This window comes from Sturnus vulgaris, chromosome 12, assembly GCF_052056855.1.
Source record: "Sturnus vulgaris isolate bStuVul1 chromosome 12, bStuVul1.hap1, whole genome shotgun sequence".
Taxonomy (NCBI): Eukaryota; Metazoa; Chordata; class Aves; order Passeriformes; family Sturnidae; genus Sturnus; species Sturnus vulgaris.
Genome location: NC_142254.1, coordinates 8,235,375 through 8,257,024, shown reverse-complemented (window position 1 = coordinate 8,257,024; position 21,650 = coordinate 8,235,375). Strand labels below are relative to the sequence as shown.

General features: G+C 36.8%; 1 protein-coding gene across 7 annotated transcripts in view; it reads right to left on the bottom strand.

Moving 5' to 3' along the window:
• Positions 1-21,650, bottom strand: part of PHKB (phosphorylase kinase regulatory subunit beta) — a 68,644-nt gene that overhangs the window by 30,038 nt on the left and 16,956 nt on the right. For all 7 annotated transcript variants that reach the window (XM_014882510.2, XM_014882501.2, XM_088171870.1 and 4 more), the window contains 8 exons: positions 20,773-20,888; positions 14,774-14,837; positions 12,168-12,263; positions 10,395-10,592; positions 9,777-9,834; positions 7,815-7,892; positions 5,865-6,023; positions 2,114-2,208 (listed from right to left, as the gene is read on the bottom strand). In XM_014882510.2, the coding sequence (XP_014737996.2) occupies positions 2,114-2,208; positions 5,865-6,023; positions 7,815-7,892; positions 9,777-9,834; positions 10,395-10,592; positions 12,168-12,263; positions 14,774-14,837; positions 20,773-20,888 (864 nt within the window). The remainder of the gene's footprint in view (positions 1-2,113; positions 2,209-5,864; positions 6,024-7,814; positions 7,893-9,776; positions 9,835-10,394; positions 10,593-12,167; positions 12,264-14,773; positions 14,838-20,772; positions 20,889-21,650) is intronic.

Below are 21,650 nucleotides of genomic sequence, written 5' to 3'. Positions count from 1 at the left end.
ATCAAATATTCAGACAAACTGGTTAAGCAAATCCAAAATGTGGATTAAAAAAGTCAGACTCAATATTCTTGTCTGTAACTTGAAGACCTTTGCTGGTACAGCTCACCTGAGTCATGTCAGGGCATCTTTGACCTTCTCTTGAAGGATCAACACCCACTGATATCTGCATTTTGCCCTGGTACTGCAGCAGTAAAACCACCCAAAATACTGCAGCAGCTGTTTGAGTACAAACAATCCCAAAGAAATTCCACCTGGCAGCCTTACAGGGACATGAACCCTTCTGGTCACCATTTCTACCCTGCTGCTCAGAGGCTGCAATGCCAAGGGCCTGATGCCACAGTCTCCATTTCCCACTAATTCAGAAGAGCATCCCTTCCTTCTAACCCACACTGGGAACCACATCTTGGATAGTTATGGCATTTACAAATGAAGGAAATGCAGGCACAGTCATCCATGGCAAAGAAGTATCAGCACTGGGAAGAACAGAGCTATGAGCAGACCCAGGCATGCCCAGAATTTCCTTCCTTCTTCATGCATTGTCTGAAGATGAAGTAAAACATCAAAATGCAGCTGTTATTTTCAAGGCATTCAACACTGCTGACTTTTAAAGTCCCTATTGAATTGCTGAATTTTACAGGGTAGCTGCATTTTACTAAGTGCTTTATTGACTCATCAAGTGGTCCTCAATGAGTAAGTCATGAGAAAACAAATTATCATTGTATTATTTATTATCACTTTTGGGAAGCTCTCAGGGCAGAGGCTATTTCTCTCTGAAGAAATGAAAATTGCCTATCACATACTGGGTACCCCAAACAGTAGTAAAAAAGCTTTGCTGCTAAGACATTTCCTGATGAGTCAGAGTGCCTTTAGAACAAAGCCTCATCTTCTTTAAAGTGCTCAGCTGTGGCAGATTAAAAGTGCCTGGTTTGAAGAACCAAAGAAAGAGGAATCAGATGGGCTGCAGCAATCCTGACTCAAAACAGCCCCCTCCTGAGGGCACCCCAAAAGGGCCAGCAGCTCCCAGGTTCTGTCACATTCATCATCCCATAATGTAAGAACAAACAAAGAAAGCAGGGACAAATGACATCACTGAGCTTTCATTATCTCACAGCAACATGGCAAATGCTGCACTGTGAACAATGAAAGTCTCCTTATGAATGAACCAACAGCCAGGCACATGGATTACCTTGGTAACAGGAAATAGTAGGAAACTGAGGGGATAAGCAGCATTTGGATAAAACAAGAAAAACATTGTTCAGTTCTGAACTTGGCCTGAATCTTAAGATAATTACTTCATCTTTCATGCTTCAAAAACAAATTCACAATGCTGAACAAGGAACTTCCTAAATATACATTCCTTATACAAGAAATAAAAAGGCTGAAACACATCTTTGAGCTACACATTTCCATACACACAGTTCTTACCTCTTTAATAAATGAAGTTCCCTAAATAAAGACATATTCACATCTTGCTCTCCCATTCACTACAGATTTGAATTACCATGTTTCAAGCACTCCCCATCCCTGGTCATTCATTCCTGCCATGCATTTAATTCAGATACAGGAGCACATGGAATCACAGAATCATTAAAGGGCCTTTACAGTCATTGCATCCAACCATTGACCCAGCATTCCTAAACCCACACTGAACCCTGTCCCTAAATGCCACATCTGCACATCTTTGAAATACCTCCAGGGATGGTATATCAACCAGACCAAAACAAAAAGAACCTCATTCTTGCAGCTTTTAAGAGCTCTAAATACAAATAGTATTAACATGATGCAGTTGAAATGACTTCGAAGGAATAAGAAAAGCAGGCTCATTCTTGCTTTCCTGACATAACTTATAACTTAAAGGCACATAGCTATTTATCAGCAGCTGTTTAAACAAATTTTATCTGTCATTTTGACTGCATCACTTAATTTGAAGGCAAATATTCATCACTTCCCCAAAACTGCACGTTACAATCTTCCTTTTAAAAGCAATCCTCCATCAATTCAGAAAATGTACAGACATTTTTCCTTGAACTTTCACTGCAATATTAGAGGACCATATACAGCACCTAGATGACAATTTTTCAATAAAAATATTGCATATTAAGCTAGTGCTTACCTGATTTGAAAACCTCATGCTGACGTTGCGCTGGTCCTGGGGGGCGACGTAGCGGCCAATGGGGTCAAGGTCTTTAGGACTCACTAATTTATCAGCTGAAAGAAAACAAGAAGAGAAATACAGAATGACTTGAGTACTTCCTGCAGCTTTTGTGAAGAAACCATGTCAACTTTTGTGTTGTAGTTGGTTCTGCTTTGTTTTAGATCAATGATTTATAAAAGCACTCTCTGAAAAAATCAGAATTCTATTACTTTTAAAATTAATGAGTCAAGCTTTGTTCTTGCTGCAGCTAATTACAACACTGTAGTATAAGAACCTAAGCCTTTATTTGCTCACAAAGATATGTTAATAGATTATATGCAGACAACAAACTCCACAACACAAGTCACATAAAAAGCTCTTAATGCCCAACCATGGAATTATTCTAGAGCTTTAACTGTAAACTCAATGACCACCAAAAATTGTTTAGCTTTGCAGAAAAGCAGATAGCCTCTATCTCAAGGTAATCACATGACTTGAGTCCTGGAAAGGACAAGAGATATCAAAGGTGCCTCTCAATAAGGTATTTCAGGAAGAAATAGTGAAAAAAACTAATTAAAATATTTGAAATCTAACCTTTTCCTGGAAAAAAAATAAAAACTAAGCACTCCAATAAAAATACACTATTAAAAACTTTCAACAAATTCTTCAAGTACTGGTTCAGAATCTAATACGAGCTATTATACCTTTAAAATAAGCTTTTGCCTAGCAAAATTGTATTTTGACAGGAAACTGTCCAAACTTGATCTAATAACACAGAGTAAGTCATGACACATTTTCATTTCTGCTATCTCAAAGTCAACAATTCTGTATCTACTCTTAAAAAGCCCCAACCCAAGGGAATAAGGTATTAATCTACACCAGGAGTGACTCATGGCTGCACTCAGCTCCAAGAGAAAACCAACACTGCCTAGATCAGAATGCTGCTGAGAACTGTGCAGTAAATGAAGGCAGCAGCTTAAAACTCAAAACATGCCCTGCCTGAAGGGTGCCTGGGCTAGGCCAGCACAGGGATGGATCAAAGCACTGAGCAGCCCTGCCAGAGCCTTCTGCTGCCCACAGCTCTGGCAGCCCTGGCTGCTGTGCTGTCCTCAGCCTCCTGCTGGCACCAGCCAGGAATGGATCCTGCTCCTGCAGGGCCACCATCCATGCACACAAACCTGAGCAGAGCAGGGTGACAAAGGATCACTGGGGACAATTGAGCTACCAAAGCATATCTGAGCAAACCACTCATCTGAGCTCCAGTCCACACAGAATTCTTATGCTGACTAAAGGAATAGAAGCTACTTGAATTATGGGAAGTTCTGTTAATGCAATAAAGTGAATTAACCAAATGATTTTCAGCTCAATGCCTCATAGTCTTAAAAACAAGACAGGTTTCCAGAATATGTGTTCTATTCCCACTGGTTTTAACAGTGATTTACATTGCCCAGTAATTAAAAAATATGGTCAGAATAATTTCATATTTAAAAGAACTGTATCAATAGACTAATATAAAACTTAAGCTAACTGCTAGTGAATATTCATCACCATTACCACAAGTACAAGTGTATTGGACTGCAAAAGCAGATTCCTTTGTGAGCTCCCTATCTGCAGCAGCAGCAGCTGACAACATTTAATCCATTTGGTCTATAAAAATATTGCTAAAACTCTTAGTTCTACGCAGCATGGAATCCAAAGAACAAAGATACAAGAATTCTAAGGAAAAACAAAGTAAAGAGCTACTAAACAAAAGACTGAGTGAATTTTCAGTTGCATCAAACAGTTGAATACCTGGGACTCTTTTTGCTCCAAAATGGGGGCCTTAACATAAAGGTTTTACAAACCTCCTCATCCAAAGCAAGAAGGAAATTCTGTGCAAAACAGCATCACCACCTGCAAAACACATGCTTTTTTCCTTTATTTTTTCAATTGCATAAATGTGGTGCCCTCCAACAGTGACACACAGGCACTTTCACTGCCTGTTACTCAGCATTTGTAAGCAGGATCAAAATTTTGACTTCCCTATTTCTGTTTGCCCCTCCATGGGAGGGTAAGAATTGACTCAGGTTCATGTTGCTGCATTTAGAAATATTTGGACCTCAAGAGGCAGAGTCCAGGCCCAGAGACAGCAGCAGGAGCTACAAAGGTGGTACCATGTGCTGCCTACACAGCAGGAGTGAGGAGGCTGAAAGAAAACAAATTAATTGATACCCTGGGGACAACACAATGATTTCTGAATGGATAATGAAATGGGAAACCAATACCTTCCCACATATCAAAGTATTTGGAGCTAGGATTCCACTTAATTAGCAACCACCAACAAGCAAAGTAAGACACATAAACACTTTCACCAAGGACAGGATTGTTATTCAGGTAGGTTTTCACCAGTAAGAAGCAAAATTGAATGCACCAGTTCTAAATTAGTAGGAATATATATGGAGTTCCTGATATAACAACCTCTGATGAACAACTGTTGTAAGATCTCCAAACCCTGTTTGCAAGGACTATGAGAGAAGCAGGAAAAATTTACTCTGAAATTTTGAATATTTTGAAAAAAAAGTTAAAAAAAAAAAAAAAAAAAAGCAGTGTATGAGAATGTTCAGCAAAGAACTGAAACACAAGAATGTTTATGTTACACAAACAAGAGTTAGCAAATTATAACTAGAACTTATTTAAGCAGCATTCTGCAGGTACAGAAACACACAAATATCAGTACAAAATCAATACTAGCACAACTCCTACAGCAACCTCACACACTGGAGGATTACTTGGCTAGTACTCTTATAGGAGAAATTACTTTTTTTAATTAACAGTGAGATTGCCTGCATTTACTTTGAAGCATTGGCTGAAAGAGGAATTTTGCAAGGAATACAGCAAAACCAAAGAGGTGGAGCACCAGACAGACTCTGTCCCTCTGTACCTGAAGATACATCCACTGTTCTTGCCAACTGCTGAATTTTTAAACTCCTCTTCAATTTTTCTCATTTTTATTACCAACAGCCTGTTTGCCTTCTGTGTTAACAGAAAAAATGGTTTCCAGAACTCCATCTACTGATTACTAGGCAACTGCTGAACATGTTAAAATAAAGTAATATATCTTTCTCTTAAAAAAATACTAATGTAAAAACTCAACTGTGAAGATTTTTCTGGATTAACCATTCTTTTTGCATTAGCTTATAATAAAATCATTCCAAGTGAGACTGAGACTTTCTTTGTGACTGAAATTCACCATAACAACCTTCAGTGGTCAAGCTTTGATATGCACTTGCAATTGCTCATACAATTGAAAAAGGGTAAAAATAACACAGATGAATGAATCATTAACTTTCTCTGAGACTGCAACTATTCAAAGTTTCAATTTGTCTTGCTTAAGCAGTCAATAATTTGAATTAAATGCTATAAATCACTTACAAACATCACTGTAGATGTGCAGCTGATACAGTTAACCCAGAAAGCATCACATTAATATATTCTACCATGAAGAAAAGGAAATAAGGCAGAAAGACAGAAAAAAATAAATCTGTCATCATGTTTAGATTTTCAGTACTCTATGAAATATTCCACTAAGCTTTATAGTATGCAGCATAAAAACAAAAATACAGCAAAGCAATTTTTGTCTGTCCCAGAGGTACCAGAGCAGAGGACACTCGGGCCACTCAAGGTCCATTCAGAACTCAAGGCAATGAGAGTCTGGACTCCGGAGGAGCACAGTGGGGACAGAGGCTCTCACCCAGCAGCTTGGCAATGATGTACACGGCCTGGCCCCACAGGAACAGCTTCCCGTCCCGCCCGTTGTTACTGGGGAACCGCCTCTGGCTGCCCGGGCTCTTCTTCTCCAGCTCCACAAAGTCCGCAGGCACGTAGTAATACTTGGGGACAACAGGGCACCCTGGGGACAGCAAGCACAGCTCTGAGCAAACACCACTGCCCTCGGCACTTGACTGGACTCCCCTAAGAAAGCTGAAGTGGACCCAAAGCAGGAAATATTGCACCCCAGAAACAGTTTGAGCAGAGATTGTCATTCATTGCTATCTCAGTGAGGAATCACTACTTTGTATTTTACCAGACATTTCCTCAGAATTTTTTCCCAGAACAGGTGTGCTGTTCGTGCAGCACCTTCTGTGCAAACTAAAAATAAAAGAAGTAACCTGAAGGAAAACACAGTTCAGTTAAGAAGCCTTAACCAAAAGCAATGAAAGCTGAGCCCCAGTCAAACACTTGGGGTGTTAACATAGGCTCAAAATCAGACAACCTTTCCAATTAAAATTCCTGCTCAAAAAGAGTCAGCTTGGTTTTGGACAATTTTATTAATCAAACGTTTAAAAGAAGCACTTGAATCTTGGAACATCATGAAACAAAATGGCTTAACTTCTCCACTAGAAGATATATACCTTGTATTTAGAATTATGCCACAGGTATTGCTGGTATTTGTAAACTTTATTTCAGAACTTTTTAAGTGGACATGCATCAGGAATTTAGAGACATGATTACAAATGATTGACCTAATTATATGAAATTGAAAAGCAAATTAATATGCTTCCTGCATAATTAAATTCCACCTTAATATTGCTCTACTCTTGTACTAATTTGGATGAAGAACAGGTGATAAACAGAATAAAGCTGTAGTGTCTTACTATTTGCTTAGGAAAAAAAAACAAATTACTGGGAAGAAGCAGAGAAAAAATGGAAAAGCAACAGTTATTAAAGATATCAGATTCAAATGAGTGAGGCACCAAAACATACCTAGAAATTTTAAGATGTGACATTTGTGATGACATGCAACAAAAGGAACCACTAGATTAATTTAGTGTCCACGAACCTTCACATACTCATTAGTAATCAGAAAAAAGCAACAAGCAGCAAGAAAAAATTGCTACATAATGCAAATTTGGTAAGGGAATGTTTGACTGCCTTACAGAAATTAGTTCACTTCAAAAAGTTTAAAGAACAAGGCATATTCTGCATCCACTTGTGTAACTGTACCACAGATGTAAGAACAGGTGACTAAAATGCTGAGCTTTAAAATTGGATTGTTCTGTTCTCAGGCCATTTTTTTTCCTCCCACTCCAACTTATGGCCTTTTTCTTTTTTTTTAACTGAATTTTGGATGGCTGTGCCTGTAGGCCACCACAAGCCTTGTCTGCAGTGCCACAAAAATTCTGAAGTGCCTAATTTAAATAAGAGAACATTTATAATAATATGATTATGTAGCCACTTTCCCAGCTCTAAGCTAGAAACAATTCATATGCATATACCAAATTATCTTTTAGAGCTTGCAAAATTAGGTGACAATGAATGATGAGAGTAATTCTCAACTGGGTCCAGGTGGGCCATTGAAACAATCTGACTGCTGGTAGTTAATATTTGCCTGAAAAGTAGAAGTGAACTTTGTAAACAATGAAGCAGAGGTGAAGGAGGGAAGGAATGAGTGGGTACAGTGTAAATCTTTAGTATCAGTAGCATTTTTCCAGAAAAATGTTACTTTTATTATCACACTTTATGATGCAATGTATCTACATAAGACAGGTTCTTTTAAAATTAGTGTTTTGCCACTAGGAAACATGTTGATGTTCTTGCATCTCATTTAACCACAATATACATATAGGAAAGTCAGGATTTTTATAATTTCAGATCAATAAAAAGCTACAGTTGTTTCAGAAGAACAATTTGCAGATAATACCTTCAGGTGTATGTTGAAGCAAAGGGTCCAGAAGATCCTGATATTCCTTTACTTGTGTAGGATTTCCTCTAAAAATACCTAAAAATAACCAAACAATAATTGATTTTATGAAAGAATTTTTCCATGACCTTGAAGTTCATGAAAGAGGAAGAAAAAAAAAATCCAGTGTTTATTTTTCAAAACAAAATATTAAGTACCTACACACTAAGTAGCTCAGGAAAAGTAAAAGACTGAGCTGTAGATCACAACAGTCAATTCCCTGATGCTGCTTTTGGGGAGACACTAGTGTGTTTGGGATTACCAGTCCCTTAAAAGTTCTTTTAGCAGCACTTCCCAAGATGAATCTGATGAATACTAGCATGATTAATGTTCAGTTCATGGAAAGTTTTTAAATGAAAATACATATTAACAACACAAAACCCATTTCTGTTCATCAAAGAAAGAATTTATCTATTTCACAAGCAAGGTGATGTTTGAAAGTAGAAATTTTTTTTAACATTCCAAGGGGAATGAGTTAGATGAAAACTTTGCATTTTAAATTTTGTACTAATATTCCCTTTTTCAACCACCAAAATTCTTTTCTTTCCATGGCTCTTCAACACTCCATCCAAACCCACAACTTGACAAGCATTGTTCACAGCATTTTCAAATATTCCTGGGTATATATACAGGATCATTGAGAGTTGCCAAGAGACACGAATGCAATCCAAGTTTGCACACAAAAAGGTGTGTTTCAAGTGACACCCTGAACATTCCAAAACACTGGAGGACTCTCATGACACAGGAGCAATCTCTGCTCCTCCCACATCATTGTCTTTTTGCCATTGCTGTGTATACACGATTTTGTATTAAGGAACCTTGTGGATTTGGAGATATTTGCACAAAATCTACTAGCAGAATTGTTCTATTTCCTACAGGTATGATCCAGGCAAAAAGGACAAGGACAGTATATGCAATGTGTGTATTTTTTCGGTTTTTTTGTATACAAGAAGTGTAAAATGCTTTTCCTATTCTCAGTTGAAGATGACTGTCTTTTTGTTCTCAAAACTGCAAGTGGGCAGCATTAAATGTCAGTGCCTTTCTCCTCAGTTTTGGGCCTCACTCTTTGAAAAATGTCAAACATTTCTTTGGAAATAGCAGTTGTGAAACCTTATTATATCTTCAAACACAATATTTTAATCTGTGGGTGGCCACAGAGGAGTGAGGCTGATGGCAGATTTCTGTGCCCCTCACTGTCTGTATCTGAAAACTATTCAACGTGCTACAGGAGAAAGGAAAGATGGACAGATTTTAATCCATTTAAAAACCTTTTTGACGGTTGTAACCCTACTCATGTTCCTATTCAGACTTGTCTGTGCAAGTTCTAGCTTCCATCCTGAGATCACCCCTTGAACTTCTCTGGTGTGTCACCTGTCCCCACGTCGTGAGGTAGTGTCATTTTTGTCGGTTTTGTTTTCATTTTTTAATTTTGTTTTATTACCCAATTAGACTGACTATGTGAAAAATGGTGGCCAGGAGGAAACTCAACCTTTCCTGGTTCTCTTTCTTCTTTTCTGAATTCTGATTCAATTGCCACACAATGCTCAGCTTGGGAAGCCCTGGTGCACATGGAGTGTGGCAGTGTGCTCTCCCTCCCTTTCTTTCCCGTGCTGCTGCAAAGTTCTGAAACATCTGAAAGCTTTTCAGGCTTAAAAGGCAATGCAGGACAATGCCACAGATTGAAGCTTTAAAAAAACTCTTATTGAGTAATATTCTAAAAACAGTTCACATTAGAAATGGTGAATTATAGCAGGTTGGGATACTTGGGGTTTTGTAACCCAGGAGGCAGAACTCTCAATTAGATATTTAGTGTCACTGCATAATTGTTTATTTTGGCAGGACAGGAAAATAATTTTGCATCTTTCCTCTAAAAGCTCATTTCTCTAATGCCTTTAAGGAACAGGAATATAAAGCTATACTTACCATCAATTATCATGAAAATAAAAAAAAGAGGGAATTCACATTCAATGCCATCAAAAAGCTGCAACAAAGAAAAATTAATCAGACATTTCATAATTTTCATTTAAGGAAATATATCTGAATAATCCTGTAATTTCTAAGCAACAAAACACAAACATGAATGCAAAAATATTTTAGTACATTTAGTGCCACTTCTTAATTCTATGGGCAGTTTAACTGTGCCTTTACATCTGCTGTGGCTCATTCTCAAGCAGAATATTTAAATAATCTTATTTTTATTTTTCACAGAGAAACTACGGGGGAAAAAAATAAATTTTCATTTAGATAACCTTAACTGATAAATACTGTGATCAAAAGCAAAATTGTTTTCCACACACTCAGACTGTAGTCAGCTGTGAAATTAAATGAAATGATAAATAATTTCCTTATTTGTTCTGTGAAATCAACTGTACCCTAAATGTAAATGAAAGCACATCCATTACAAAACAAACCAATGAGTCAATGCTGACTTAGCAATCTCTGAACACCGCACATTACAGAAGGTCTCGGAGCCCTTAGGAATGAGGACTGCAATTCCAGCGGCAGCAGCTGGAGGGTGCCAGGGCCGGGGCGGGATTTTACCTTGATTTCTGCTGGTTTGTAATAACGCCGGGTCCTGTCCTCCAGCGCCGTCCTGTACCCGTCCCTCAGAAACCTCTTAAAGCCATATTTGCCTTTCAACTTCCTAATAATTTTATCTAGTGTTTGACCAAACAGAACCTCATCATCCAAAGCAAATCCCGGATAACTGAGGCAGGGCAGAAGAGCTGCATCAGTATTCTGTAGGAGAGGCACAAATAGGACATTACAAATTTAATTAGATCCCTGACAATTATTTGAGGCACAAACAAAAGCTGTTTGACTTACTAAGTGAAATATACATTTGGAACATTATCTTATCAAAATCATAGTGCTAATAGAGGAAAATAGTGTGCAAAATAAAACTCCTTAGGAAGTATCAGGATAAACTACAAACCAAATGTGCAGATATACAATTTAGAAGAGAACTCGTTTAACTCTGAATGTCACCTGTTTTACAGCTGATAACGTGCAGGCACAATTGAAAACATTACAAAACTTTGTGGTTTGGGATTTTTTTGTTTGTTTATTTTTAAAATACATTCTCCAGATTACTCCTGGAGGAAACACAAAAACATTTGGGTGTCATATGCACAAAAAGAAGCACAAATATTTCATAAAGGTGCAAGGCTGAGAAGTACCTATGATTAAATCATCACTCCTGAACAGCTTTTTCAGAAATATTCTTAGGGCGCTGGAACAAACAAGCCTATCTGATTTATGATTAAGAAGATAAGGGAATAATTACAGGAAAAAATATGAGCAACCTTCTCAGGAACCATGTGGATCTCTTATGAATTAAAAACACAAGAAAAGTTACTAACTAGTGCATCACCTCTACAGGTAAGCTTCCAGAAACACACATAAAAATATTCTTTTCTGCTGATATAGTCAACATATTTAACTATTTAAAATTTCTGCCAATATGACTGACATGAACCCATAAAAAGAAGAAAAGAACACAAAGATTTCTATGGAATAATTTATAAAATCAGCTCCCATTGGAATATTTCAAGTCTTTAGCAAATAACAAACAGCAAGAGCTCTAAAAGACCATTTGACTATAAAAAATGTAGCTGACAGTGCCTTTTATTTTAATTATCCAGCACTACAACTCTGCTATAATTCTTCTACACAATAAGTAAACTATTAATGTTTAAGATTAATAGCCTGTTTCATGAACAAAACTGCTATTATATTCCAGAATGAATAAAAAAGCAGAACACTATTATCACTCATTTTAAATTACTAATTCTCCAACACCAAATTTACCTTTGATGCTAGCATTGAAAAAGATGTTTTTTTAACTAATCTATACTTATGTCACTTAGATTTACTCACTAAGGAAATACATTTGTAACGGTAGCTTCTAACAAGAAATTATTCACATTCAGCAATTTATGATAAGCCAACCTTAAAGGCTTTTTTCCTAGACAAAAGAAGGAATTAAAGCTAAAACAAAAGGGTTTCAAAAGTGTATAGTGGAAACTAGGCCAAAAGAAAAACAAATCCCCAAGGCTGAAAATCTCACTTATTTCAAATTTTATTTTAAAATTGTCTAGAAAGCTACCAAGAAGTTACCATTTGAATGTAAGTATTAAAAAAATAAAGAGCACCATTGGAATTCCTGTTCAGAAAAACAACTTTGAAAGCAAAAATTTAACACCTTCCCAGCAAATTTCACCGTTCTCAAGCAGATCAGAAGGGACCACTAAGAATTACCATCCACTTGTTTTCTCCACCCTCTGTTGAGGTGAATTTCTTTTAATGACTTACATGAGACCTTGACTCCCGGGGCAGCAACGAGCACAGGGTTTGTCTGTTCCGGTTATGGGCATCGAAATCCACAAATATGACAGACCAAGAGCAGCCCTGGCAACACAACAGTGCATTTGTTGAAGGCAAAGGGAGGAAGGTTGGTGCATCCTGCTCAAACTCACTGGCTCTGTGTTTGATTTTGTCATTGCTTGGTAGCTGAATGTTTTACTGGTTAGTAATTCTATGATTCATTCAAGCTATGAACTCTTATATTACTTCTTGAAAAACGGAGCCTGTATTAAGGACAAACAAAAAAGAGTAGTTGCTCTTCCCTGTGAATGCAGGAAATGTTCTAAACAGTGATGCTGAATATTTCATTACAAGTCAGTTAGAATACAAAGAACTGGATATTCAGTGCAGGTACTGCTTTGGAAAAGGACTTTGATAAGCAAATAAAAATGGTCTGCTTTTCAGTTATTGTAAGGTCTGCATTAACAACACCTACTTCTTAGCAAAGTCTACTCCCTAATAAAATCAGTAATTTTACACTAGATTTCTCTGTCAATTTCTTGATGCTTCCTGAAACACTAAAAAAAAACTCCCCTGGCTGAGATAGAGTTTAAACAGAATCAACAGCATTTAGAACTATTACCAGTAGGCAACTTCTTGTAAATTCAGGTTTGTTAATGAACAGGTATCTTCATATATGTTGCAACTGATAATGAATCTCAGGATCACTCCCCCACTGGCAGACACAGTCAATGTGAATCCATTGTGAATCATAGATCCCAGAATTTTTCATAAATCGACCAAATTTCTCTGAAACAGCAGTTTCTTTGGTATACTACTTTCCTGGGAAGACTGTTCCAGAGCCTACCATTCTAATTATTAAAAACTTCAATTTCCAGTGAAGTTCTACATAAATATCTCACCATCCTTCTTTGTGTGCCAGTACTACCATCCACTGAGATGCCTTTCCCAAGAGTTTTATTCTTACTTACTATTTAACTGCACTCTAATTGTACATAGTTATCATAAAAATACTCAGCTTTTGCTTTACTAGGGTAAACAAAACCCTAAGCAATTTTTTCACTGTCCTCAAGGAAAATAATCTGCTTTCTCAGTCATTCTAGCAAGATATACAATGACTAGTGCTGCAATAAGAATGTGCACAAATAATCATATTGGCTTTGATGATTTGTTAACTTTCTTCTTAATCCAGATTCTGATTATTCCCAAATCTCTAAACTCATCTACAAACTCTGAACACAACTTGCCTACAGGTGCAGTTTCAGTCTGTGCTGCAGGGAAGGATTCTCTGGGGATTCAGGAGCAGGCTCATTTGCATTTCATAAACCCACAAGCACCTTGTTTGACAAATGAACTATTTTTCACTTCTCTAAAGACTGTAAACTTCTAGAGTAAGAAAAGCTTACAGAGACATGATCTATGAAAAAAAAAAAATTAAAATAGTTTTTGCCCAACTCAATAGAGGGCATGCAGCTCATACACAAACAACTCAGGTCAGCCTTTAACATGCTCCTCTGAGCAGTGGTGCCCCAGCAGTGATTTCTGCAGGTTGTACCTGTGCAGCTGCAAACAAGTCTCTTGAGGGGCTCAGGGGGATTTCTCAAAGCCACTGGAACACAGCTGGAGTTAAGAACAAAGGCAAACTCTGCATAGACTGAAGGTCAAAATGGGTTCTGTTAATGCCAACTACAGAGCTCGGAAATAATCTCTCAAAGCATTTAAACTGGTCTTGCTTCAGCAATTTATTCATACATTTCAGAATTCAGCAAAAAAAAAATTGAAAAAAACCTCAACATCCACATTTACTGGTGCTTGAAACTGTTGGGAAAGTAAAGATTATAGATAAATGTCATTTCTGAAAGAATAACAATGCATGTAGAGTGTCTGATCATTACTGAAGATTCTTACTACCTCCTAGTTCTGAACACTTGACATCAGCTTTTAAAATGTATGGCTTTTCTCTTCCATACATACATTTTTCTAAACCATTAATTTGGAAGAGCATTCTTTTATTTTAGCCACAGACTACAGTACTTATAGCACCAAAAAGAAAGATGCACTTAGAAGGGGAATACACAGCAGATCTAAAAGTCTGAGAAAAGGCTTGCTTTCCTAATTGATCCAAGCCTCATGAAAGGGTAAGAAAAGACTTCAGGGCTGTGCAACACTGAAATTAAAAACAGGTAAAAAAGTGGAATTATATAAAAGCAGCTTGTTTAAAGTCCTGATCAAAAGCCACATGAAAGGAGCAGACAAAAGGAAGGTAATGCTTGAAGGTGGAGGTATATTCTAGTATCAGCAACAGATACAGTTCTGAAGAAAAAAAACCATTTTGGCAACAAAATTATTTTTCAGACCAAGCTGCAACCACTTCAGAATTTTTCTAAGGAAAAATCCCAAGTGATTCTTGATAGTAAGAGGACTAATGATTTTATCAGATAAATTCTGTACCTGAAACAGCAGCAATCAGTTTGCAAACTAACTTTAAAGCTGGAATCTAACAAACTGTGCTAAATACTTCAAAATATCCTCTGATCCACCCTGTAAATCATTATTGCTAACAAAAAAGGAGGGAAAACAAACACTTCAATTACCTGACTTCCAAAGAGATTGAAGCCATTAATTGCTTCTAAAGCTGCTTTTGCCAGTCCCACGGAGCTGAGGAGAAAACAAAACAAAAACCCAGAGGTGTCACAATTCAAGCCCAGGCTAAAACTTCACACACTTGACAGTGCCATGATCTTTTCTTGATTTGAATTTCGTGCTTAACCTTTATGCTAATAAAATGATGATGCAGCAGATTTGGGGTTGTTTAGGTGGTAAGTTGTTTTTTTCTTTTCTCTGAAATACTACTCAGCATTTTTATTTGTCTTCTATTGTCAGAGACCATCTGGCAAAAGAACTTCTGTTCTCACCTTGTATCAGAGCTGGCATTATGTATTTCGAGGTCTCACTAACAGTGCAGAGACAGAGGATTCACTTCAGCACCATTTTTCAAACCAGCTCTCCAGCATGAAATTTTAAGACTGATTTCTAGTTTCAGTATAATAAAAGAACTCATCAATCTGAATTCAGAGCAGAAGGATTTTCTGATATCAACCATCTTTTACTTCACTTCATCACAAAGAAAACAGGACCCAAAAATTCCATCAAGACTTCAAGGTAGCACTCACATTTTAAGACACTATGGATTAAAAATCACTAATAATGTTATAATTTAAAAATCAAATTTTATATTAAAATAATTTATTAAACATTAGGTAAATTCTACAGTACAAATAAAAATATACATTATAACAAAGTAATTTCATTTAAAAATTGTAGTTTTCTATTTTCCTTGTGAGTATTAAAAGAAAAAAAATGAAGAAGCATTCTTCTCCTTTCAGTTTCACTCCTCTCTTTTTCTCAGTTTTAAAGAATACATAATTAGAGATAGGCCAACTTTACTTATGGCCATTCAACTGCAGTAAGGAACTATATAATTAACACACTCACGAAACACCACATTTTTTGCATGTTGATTCCAAAATTCCAGACGTTACCATCACAAGGCATTTAAAAGTGAAATGTTACAGGAGCTATTTCCCAACAGTGCCAGTTCCCAAAGAAAGTCCCAGGTTTCTGACAGCTCTGTCCAATGCAAACACTCAGGCAGGGAAAGGCCTTTGTCCCTCAGTGGTGACACACAAGTGCAGGGCCTGGAAACTCTCCAGAGGTCCAGCTCATTCCATAAACACCTTTGACATTCTCTTAGGCAATCTGGTACAACAGACTCAGAGCATCCAGTGAAACAAAGCTTTGTTTATTTTGTTTCTAAAACTAATTAATGAAACACTGAGTTATGATAAATATTGAGATAATAAGCACTAACAATTCCTCACTTCTACCTAAGAGGAGTTGTGACTATACTGACAAACAACATCACTCAGCACCCCAGCAAAGAATTTACAACAATTAAATTGGCAGAAATCTGCAAACAGGGACTGTGCTCCAATCTTTATTTTTCTATACTCCATGCAGCACTCTAAGATGGAAGCAAACATTTTACCTTAAATGTTACCTTAAAAATCTTTACCTTACTCTAAATAAACTGATTTTTACTATCCATTGATGTAAAATATGAAATTTCAAATGATTGCTAACAAATCCATATTTTAAATATGGGATCCAATTATGATTACACTTAAAATATTGAAAATAATTCCATGCAGTTATAGAATTTGGTTTTTAAGTATTACTTTACCTGTGTTGGTTCTAATATTAGAAATACTTTAGATTGATTTCACATTTTATCATTTATAAACTCCCATGCTCCTTTCTGAAACACTGCCAGAAATAATACCCCTGGGTTTCATTTCTAATTGTTCAACAAGAGAAAGAAGCTGACCAGCTCAGCCACAGCCTGCCCTGAGCAGCTGCCTCTGTTTGGTATCTTCTGATGCTGAAAGCTTTTAGAACTGCAGAAGCAGATCAAGAAATAAACTGAACTCAGAAGAGCTGGGAATGTAATTATTGTTATGGCTTTGTTTCAAATACCAAAAAAAAGGTAATTGTTCTAAAAATTACCCTATTCTAATTATCACCTAGACATTTATCAAATAAATTGGCATGACGACTCAGAACAGAACTTTTCAGAGGAATTCAGTATTATTATCAAGATACATATACAGAAAACAAAAATCAGAGAAATCCTGCACACTGGAGGCTGTATCACATGTTGAAATCTTGCATTTCCCTTTAAAGTAACAGTCTTAATATCAACATGATACATTTTCAGAGTGACAAAAAGCTACTGATAAAAGGTAGAGAAGTAATAAATGTTCAGTTGGTATCCAGATAACAAAACTACTCAATCTGTCTATAAAATAGGATGATACTGTTTGAAAGAAATTCAAGGCAAACATGTATTGCTTCCTTGAAATCATCTCTACTTTGCAGACTCAGTCATTATTCTACAATAAGACTAATTTAATAATTTAATTTAATAATTTAGTAATAATAATTTAATAATTTACTAAAATTCATCAGCATTTTTCTACCTCTAGTTATTGAAAGCCTCTGAGCCTTCACTACTCTCACAATTACTTGCCAGTGACCATATAAATATCCCAACATTGTCAATCACTCCCTTCACCACACACACAAGTATTACTTAGATTATCAAGAGTTTTGTGGGTAAATGACAGGAGGAAGTCACTTTAAAAGAAAAATGAAGTCTGTGAACAGCCTTTGCATCAAGTGTGTCTTTACAAAAGTAAACAATCACACAGCACAGTGCACTCCAGGACTGTGATCACATTTCACATTCATTTCATTCCTACTGATTAATGAAATGCCCAATTTTCCTGTTGGACAAATTGCTAAAGAGGTTCTGTAACAAATATGATGCTGGTGTCTTTGTACAGAAAATACATTCCTCATACTCTACAATTAACAAAATAAATGGAGTGTCTTGACAGAATGAATTAATGGCAAAGTGTATTTTAATAAATGCATTCCTTCCTCCACTCATTAATCCAGTATGAACAGACTGTACTGACCTGTGGAATCTGCCTGGAGAAAAAGGTGCTTACTTGGAGATGGGCCCAAAACAAAACCTCACCCAAACCCTCTCAAAATACTCCTCTCGAAATCTCCCAGGATCATTAAATCATGGGTTAGAAGGGACTTATCTAACTCATCTAGCCCAACACAAAACCTCACTTGAAGCCTGATATCATAATCAAGACTAATTGAAGCAAACCACAGCCTGCACTGGACAAGTCTCACAAACCTCCAAGAATAGAGATTGTGTTTCAAGCATCCTGTTCTTTCCTTCTCTCTGCTTCAAATGAAAAGTTTCTTCTTTATGTCCCCACTGAACCTCACCAGGTGCAATCCTTAGATCTTACTGGAGCTGCCAATTACTTTCATGTGTCAAGGATTATCAAGAACAGCCTTGCCATCATAATGTCATGGGTAACATTTGACCTTGAGCCATATTTAGGGCAGGGGAAGATGAGACTAACCTAGAGAAACCACTTCCAGCTTGCTAAAAGAGATTCAGTAAATGCACTTAAACAACATTCATAATTCTCACTACTTTTTAATTGTTGGATTCATCCCCTCAGTAAAATACCTGAGGTCAAACACTAAAATTTGCATAATTTTAGCAAATGTAAATGAAAATACACCTTCAAGTATATCCACCCTTAATCCTCCTCTTGTTCAATTTCTTGCCTCCTTCCGAGTGCTGTGCATTTCAACTGGAACATCAAGCACCACAGAGGATGTGAAAAATAAGCAAGCAAGAAACAATTTCTACATCACTAATAATTTTGTAACCACAGAACCCCAAAAATGACAAGGAAGGACAGCACTAAAGCAATGTGCTATGTACTCCAGAGAAGAGCAGGGCTCTGCAGCCCCAGGTGTGGAATATGAGGATGCTGCACTTTGGCAATTCCCTAATTCTCCCAGTGCATATGGGAGGTACCAGAGGCACTCTGCCTGCACAGCAGCTTGATCAAACAGCTACAGGACAAATGAATTTCTGTGAAGTTCAGCCGTATGGGAAGGGATCACACTCCAATAAAAGCTGTTACAAATCTTGCCTTTGAACCAATAAAAGACATCAATTTGCATACATCAGTGAAGACGTGCTCCACAGAATGTTCTGCTATTTATCATTTATCAGAAGTGTTTGGAGCTGTACTAAGAGAGAATACTGAGACTGTGAAGGCTTAAAATACCTGCATCTTTTAACAAGGACCATAATGTGCAGCTATTATTCACACACTTCCAATTGTATAACATCCCCTTTGGAAAGAAAGCTTCTTTCAATAAAACACAAGAATTACCCACTCATTCTGAAAGCAAACACAGCCTGTATGGAGACTTCCATCACAGGCTTTAAGGGTCAGGAGACTCTGAAGAGACCACTTTGGGTTCCATAACCACAGAAGACCCACATACATCATTTGTGAGTAGACCTGACATCCATAATTGCTTCATCAATTTAAAACAAAAGAGTTTTATCTCTCTTTGGTAGATACAATTGGAACATAAAGTATAAAGAATATTTCAGTGTACCCAGGGCTTTCCTCAGTAATATCTAAATATGTCTTTTGATAAATGTTGCCCTTCCATTTTTCCTGATTTATGAGAACCAGGGAAATTGCCTACCAGCTTTCTATAGTGAAGCAGAGTATCCACATGTACACAAAGAATGATGAATAGGGGCAATACTTGTTTCTGATGACCAAAGTCTACTTCTTAAATTAGGACCAAGCTCTGTGCTTCCCCTTATGCTAGCTCAATGATCTGTTAGATTGGCCCAGTCTATCTCACAAAACTTTACCCTTAGAAAAACCAACCTATAAATGTCTGTCTAGATTAAGACAAAACAACATACCCATTTCCATCTGTTTAAAAGATGCTCAGTTTTCCCTGGAGAAAATTCACACATTGAATTACCAGAATGCTGCAAACAGGAGACACAGGAGTTTCAGTGCTCCTTTTGCACATTTCTACAAGGTGAGATGTGGAAAGGAGCATTTGTTTCTCTGTGTAGTCATGTAGCTCATGCAATCTGGTATTCAACCATTTTACAGGCACAGCAGGAGAAAAGAAAACCAGCAAGTCATAAAGAAGATTGTCTAACAACAATTTGGATTTATTTTTTTTTTTAGTTTTCATATTGATAAAAAGATTCTAGCCCTGAAAAACCCTCAATATTAAGAGTTTTGCTGCAAGGACATGTAACTAAACCTATAGGTTAAAATATACATGCCTGCATGTGGGCTAAGAAAAATAATCTATTCTCAAATGACAACATAGATTTTGTTTGGCAATATTGAAGACTGGAAGAAACATGTATTCTTTGCAATATCCTCGATAATTAGGATAATCAATAACGTTTTCAAAATCCTAAATATCCAAGCTATAGACATTTTTACGATTAACAAAATCTCAGAAGTCAAAAAGTGAAGAAAACAATAGTAACACCAGAAAAATCAAATTGTCGGATTACAGATTTGATCCTTCAAGGCAGAGAGCACATAAGTGATTCCACTGAGGGGAGCAGGACAACTCCAGCATCAAAATGCCACGAGCATTGCTCCCTGTCCCTGACAGAGCTCAGAACCTGCAGCATCTGGAGAACCTGGAAAGGAGCTTGGCACTCGGCTGCTGTCCAGTGTGCTGCATCTTCCTCCCACCGTGGGGCAGGTGAGAAAATCTAAACTTATGATTCTACACCCTTTTAAAGCAGGATATTCCTAACCAGCTTTTTGAACTCTGTTCCAATCCCACTGCACATGCCTCAAGACCCTGAGCAGTTCTGAACACAAGTTTCAGAATTATATGCATGCAGCTGCACATAATTATTGGAATTTGAATACTCAAACAACTAAGCACCCATGTGGTTATTTCATCATGCACATCATGATGAAATTATGTTCACATTTTCCCAAAATACATCCCTCAGTCTTTAGAGAACCTTAATTAAGTTCAAACAGTATTTTCATGCGTTATTATTTTTAGCTCACTCCATGATGAATTCTTTTCATTCATTTACTTGCTTTGGCTAAAAGGGCTGCATTTGCTCACCTACCTCGAGTGCAGCTCAGGACTGCCATTGTTGTATTTGCTGCCTCTTTCCCAGACACCAAAATCTGGTACACGATATGCTCTCTCCACACAAAACACAAGGTTCTGGATAAAGGACACCTGTAGGAAAGAAAAGTGACTGAAGGAAAAGGAAGCTCAGCTTTTCTGGTTTTTTTCCAAAAGAAAACGTTGCTATTCCTTGTAACTGTTCTTTCCATCCTTTTCTGTCTGAACCCAAAGAATGATGTTCCCAAGTTCAAATATTCTCTTTAAAACCAGCCCTTAATCACAATAGGTTAAAAGCTGTCCCAACTGAGGTGTTAATGTCAATTTACACTAAAGTTCCAACAAAGGCAGGGATAAAAACAATTCCATATTCAAGACATATTTGAAGAGTTCCACAAAGGTAATATTTGGATCTTTAAAATAAAAAAGGATTATCCTAACAACATCAGAAACCAAAACATAATTAGAACACAGAAATCTTGGTGCTTTTTCTTAATTCATTTTAAGAGAATTGATATGCCAAAGTTTTATTAAATAAGCACCAGATAATACATATTTATGCAGATTCAAACACACTCCTTTATAAACACAAATAAAACTCTAAACCAATTTATTATAATTAAAATTTCTTCTTGGACCAACACATTTCTACTGAATACCAAAGTACTGAAGGGTATTTTAAGGTATTTAAGGTGTATTCAACTATAGCTGGGGACTTATTTAAGAAGATAATTTTTCCTGATTTACATTGTTGGAAGAGACATTTGGAGTTGCTTGACTGTAGAAAAATGAAATTGAGCATAAGTTTTATAGTTCACTTTAAAGAGTTCACAGATTGGAGCTTCAAAAAAATTTAACTGCAAGCATGAGATTTGC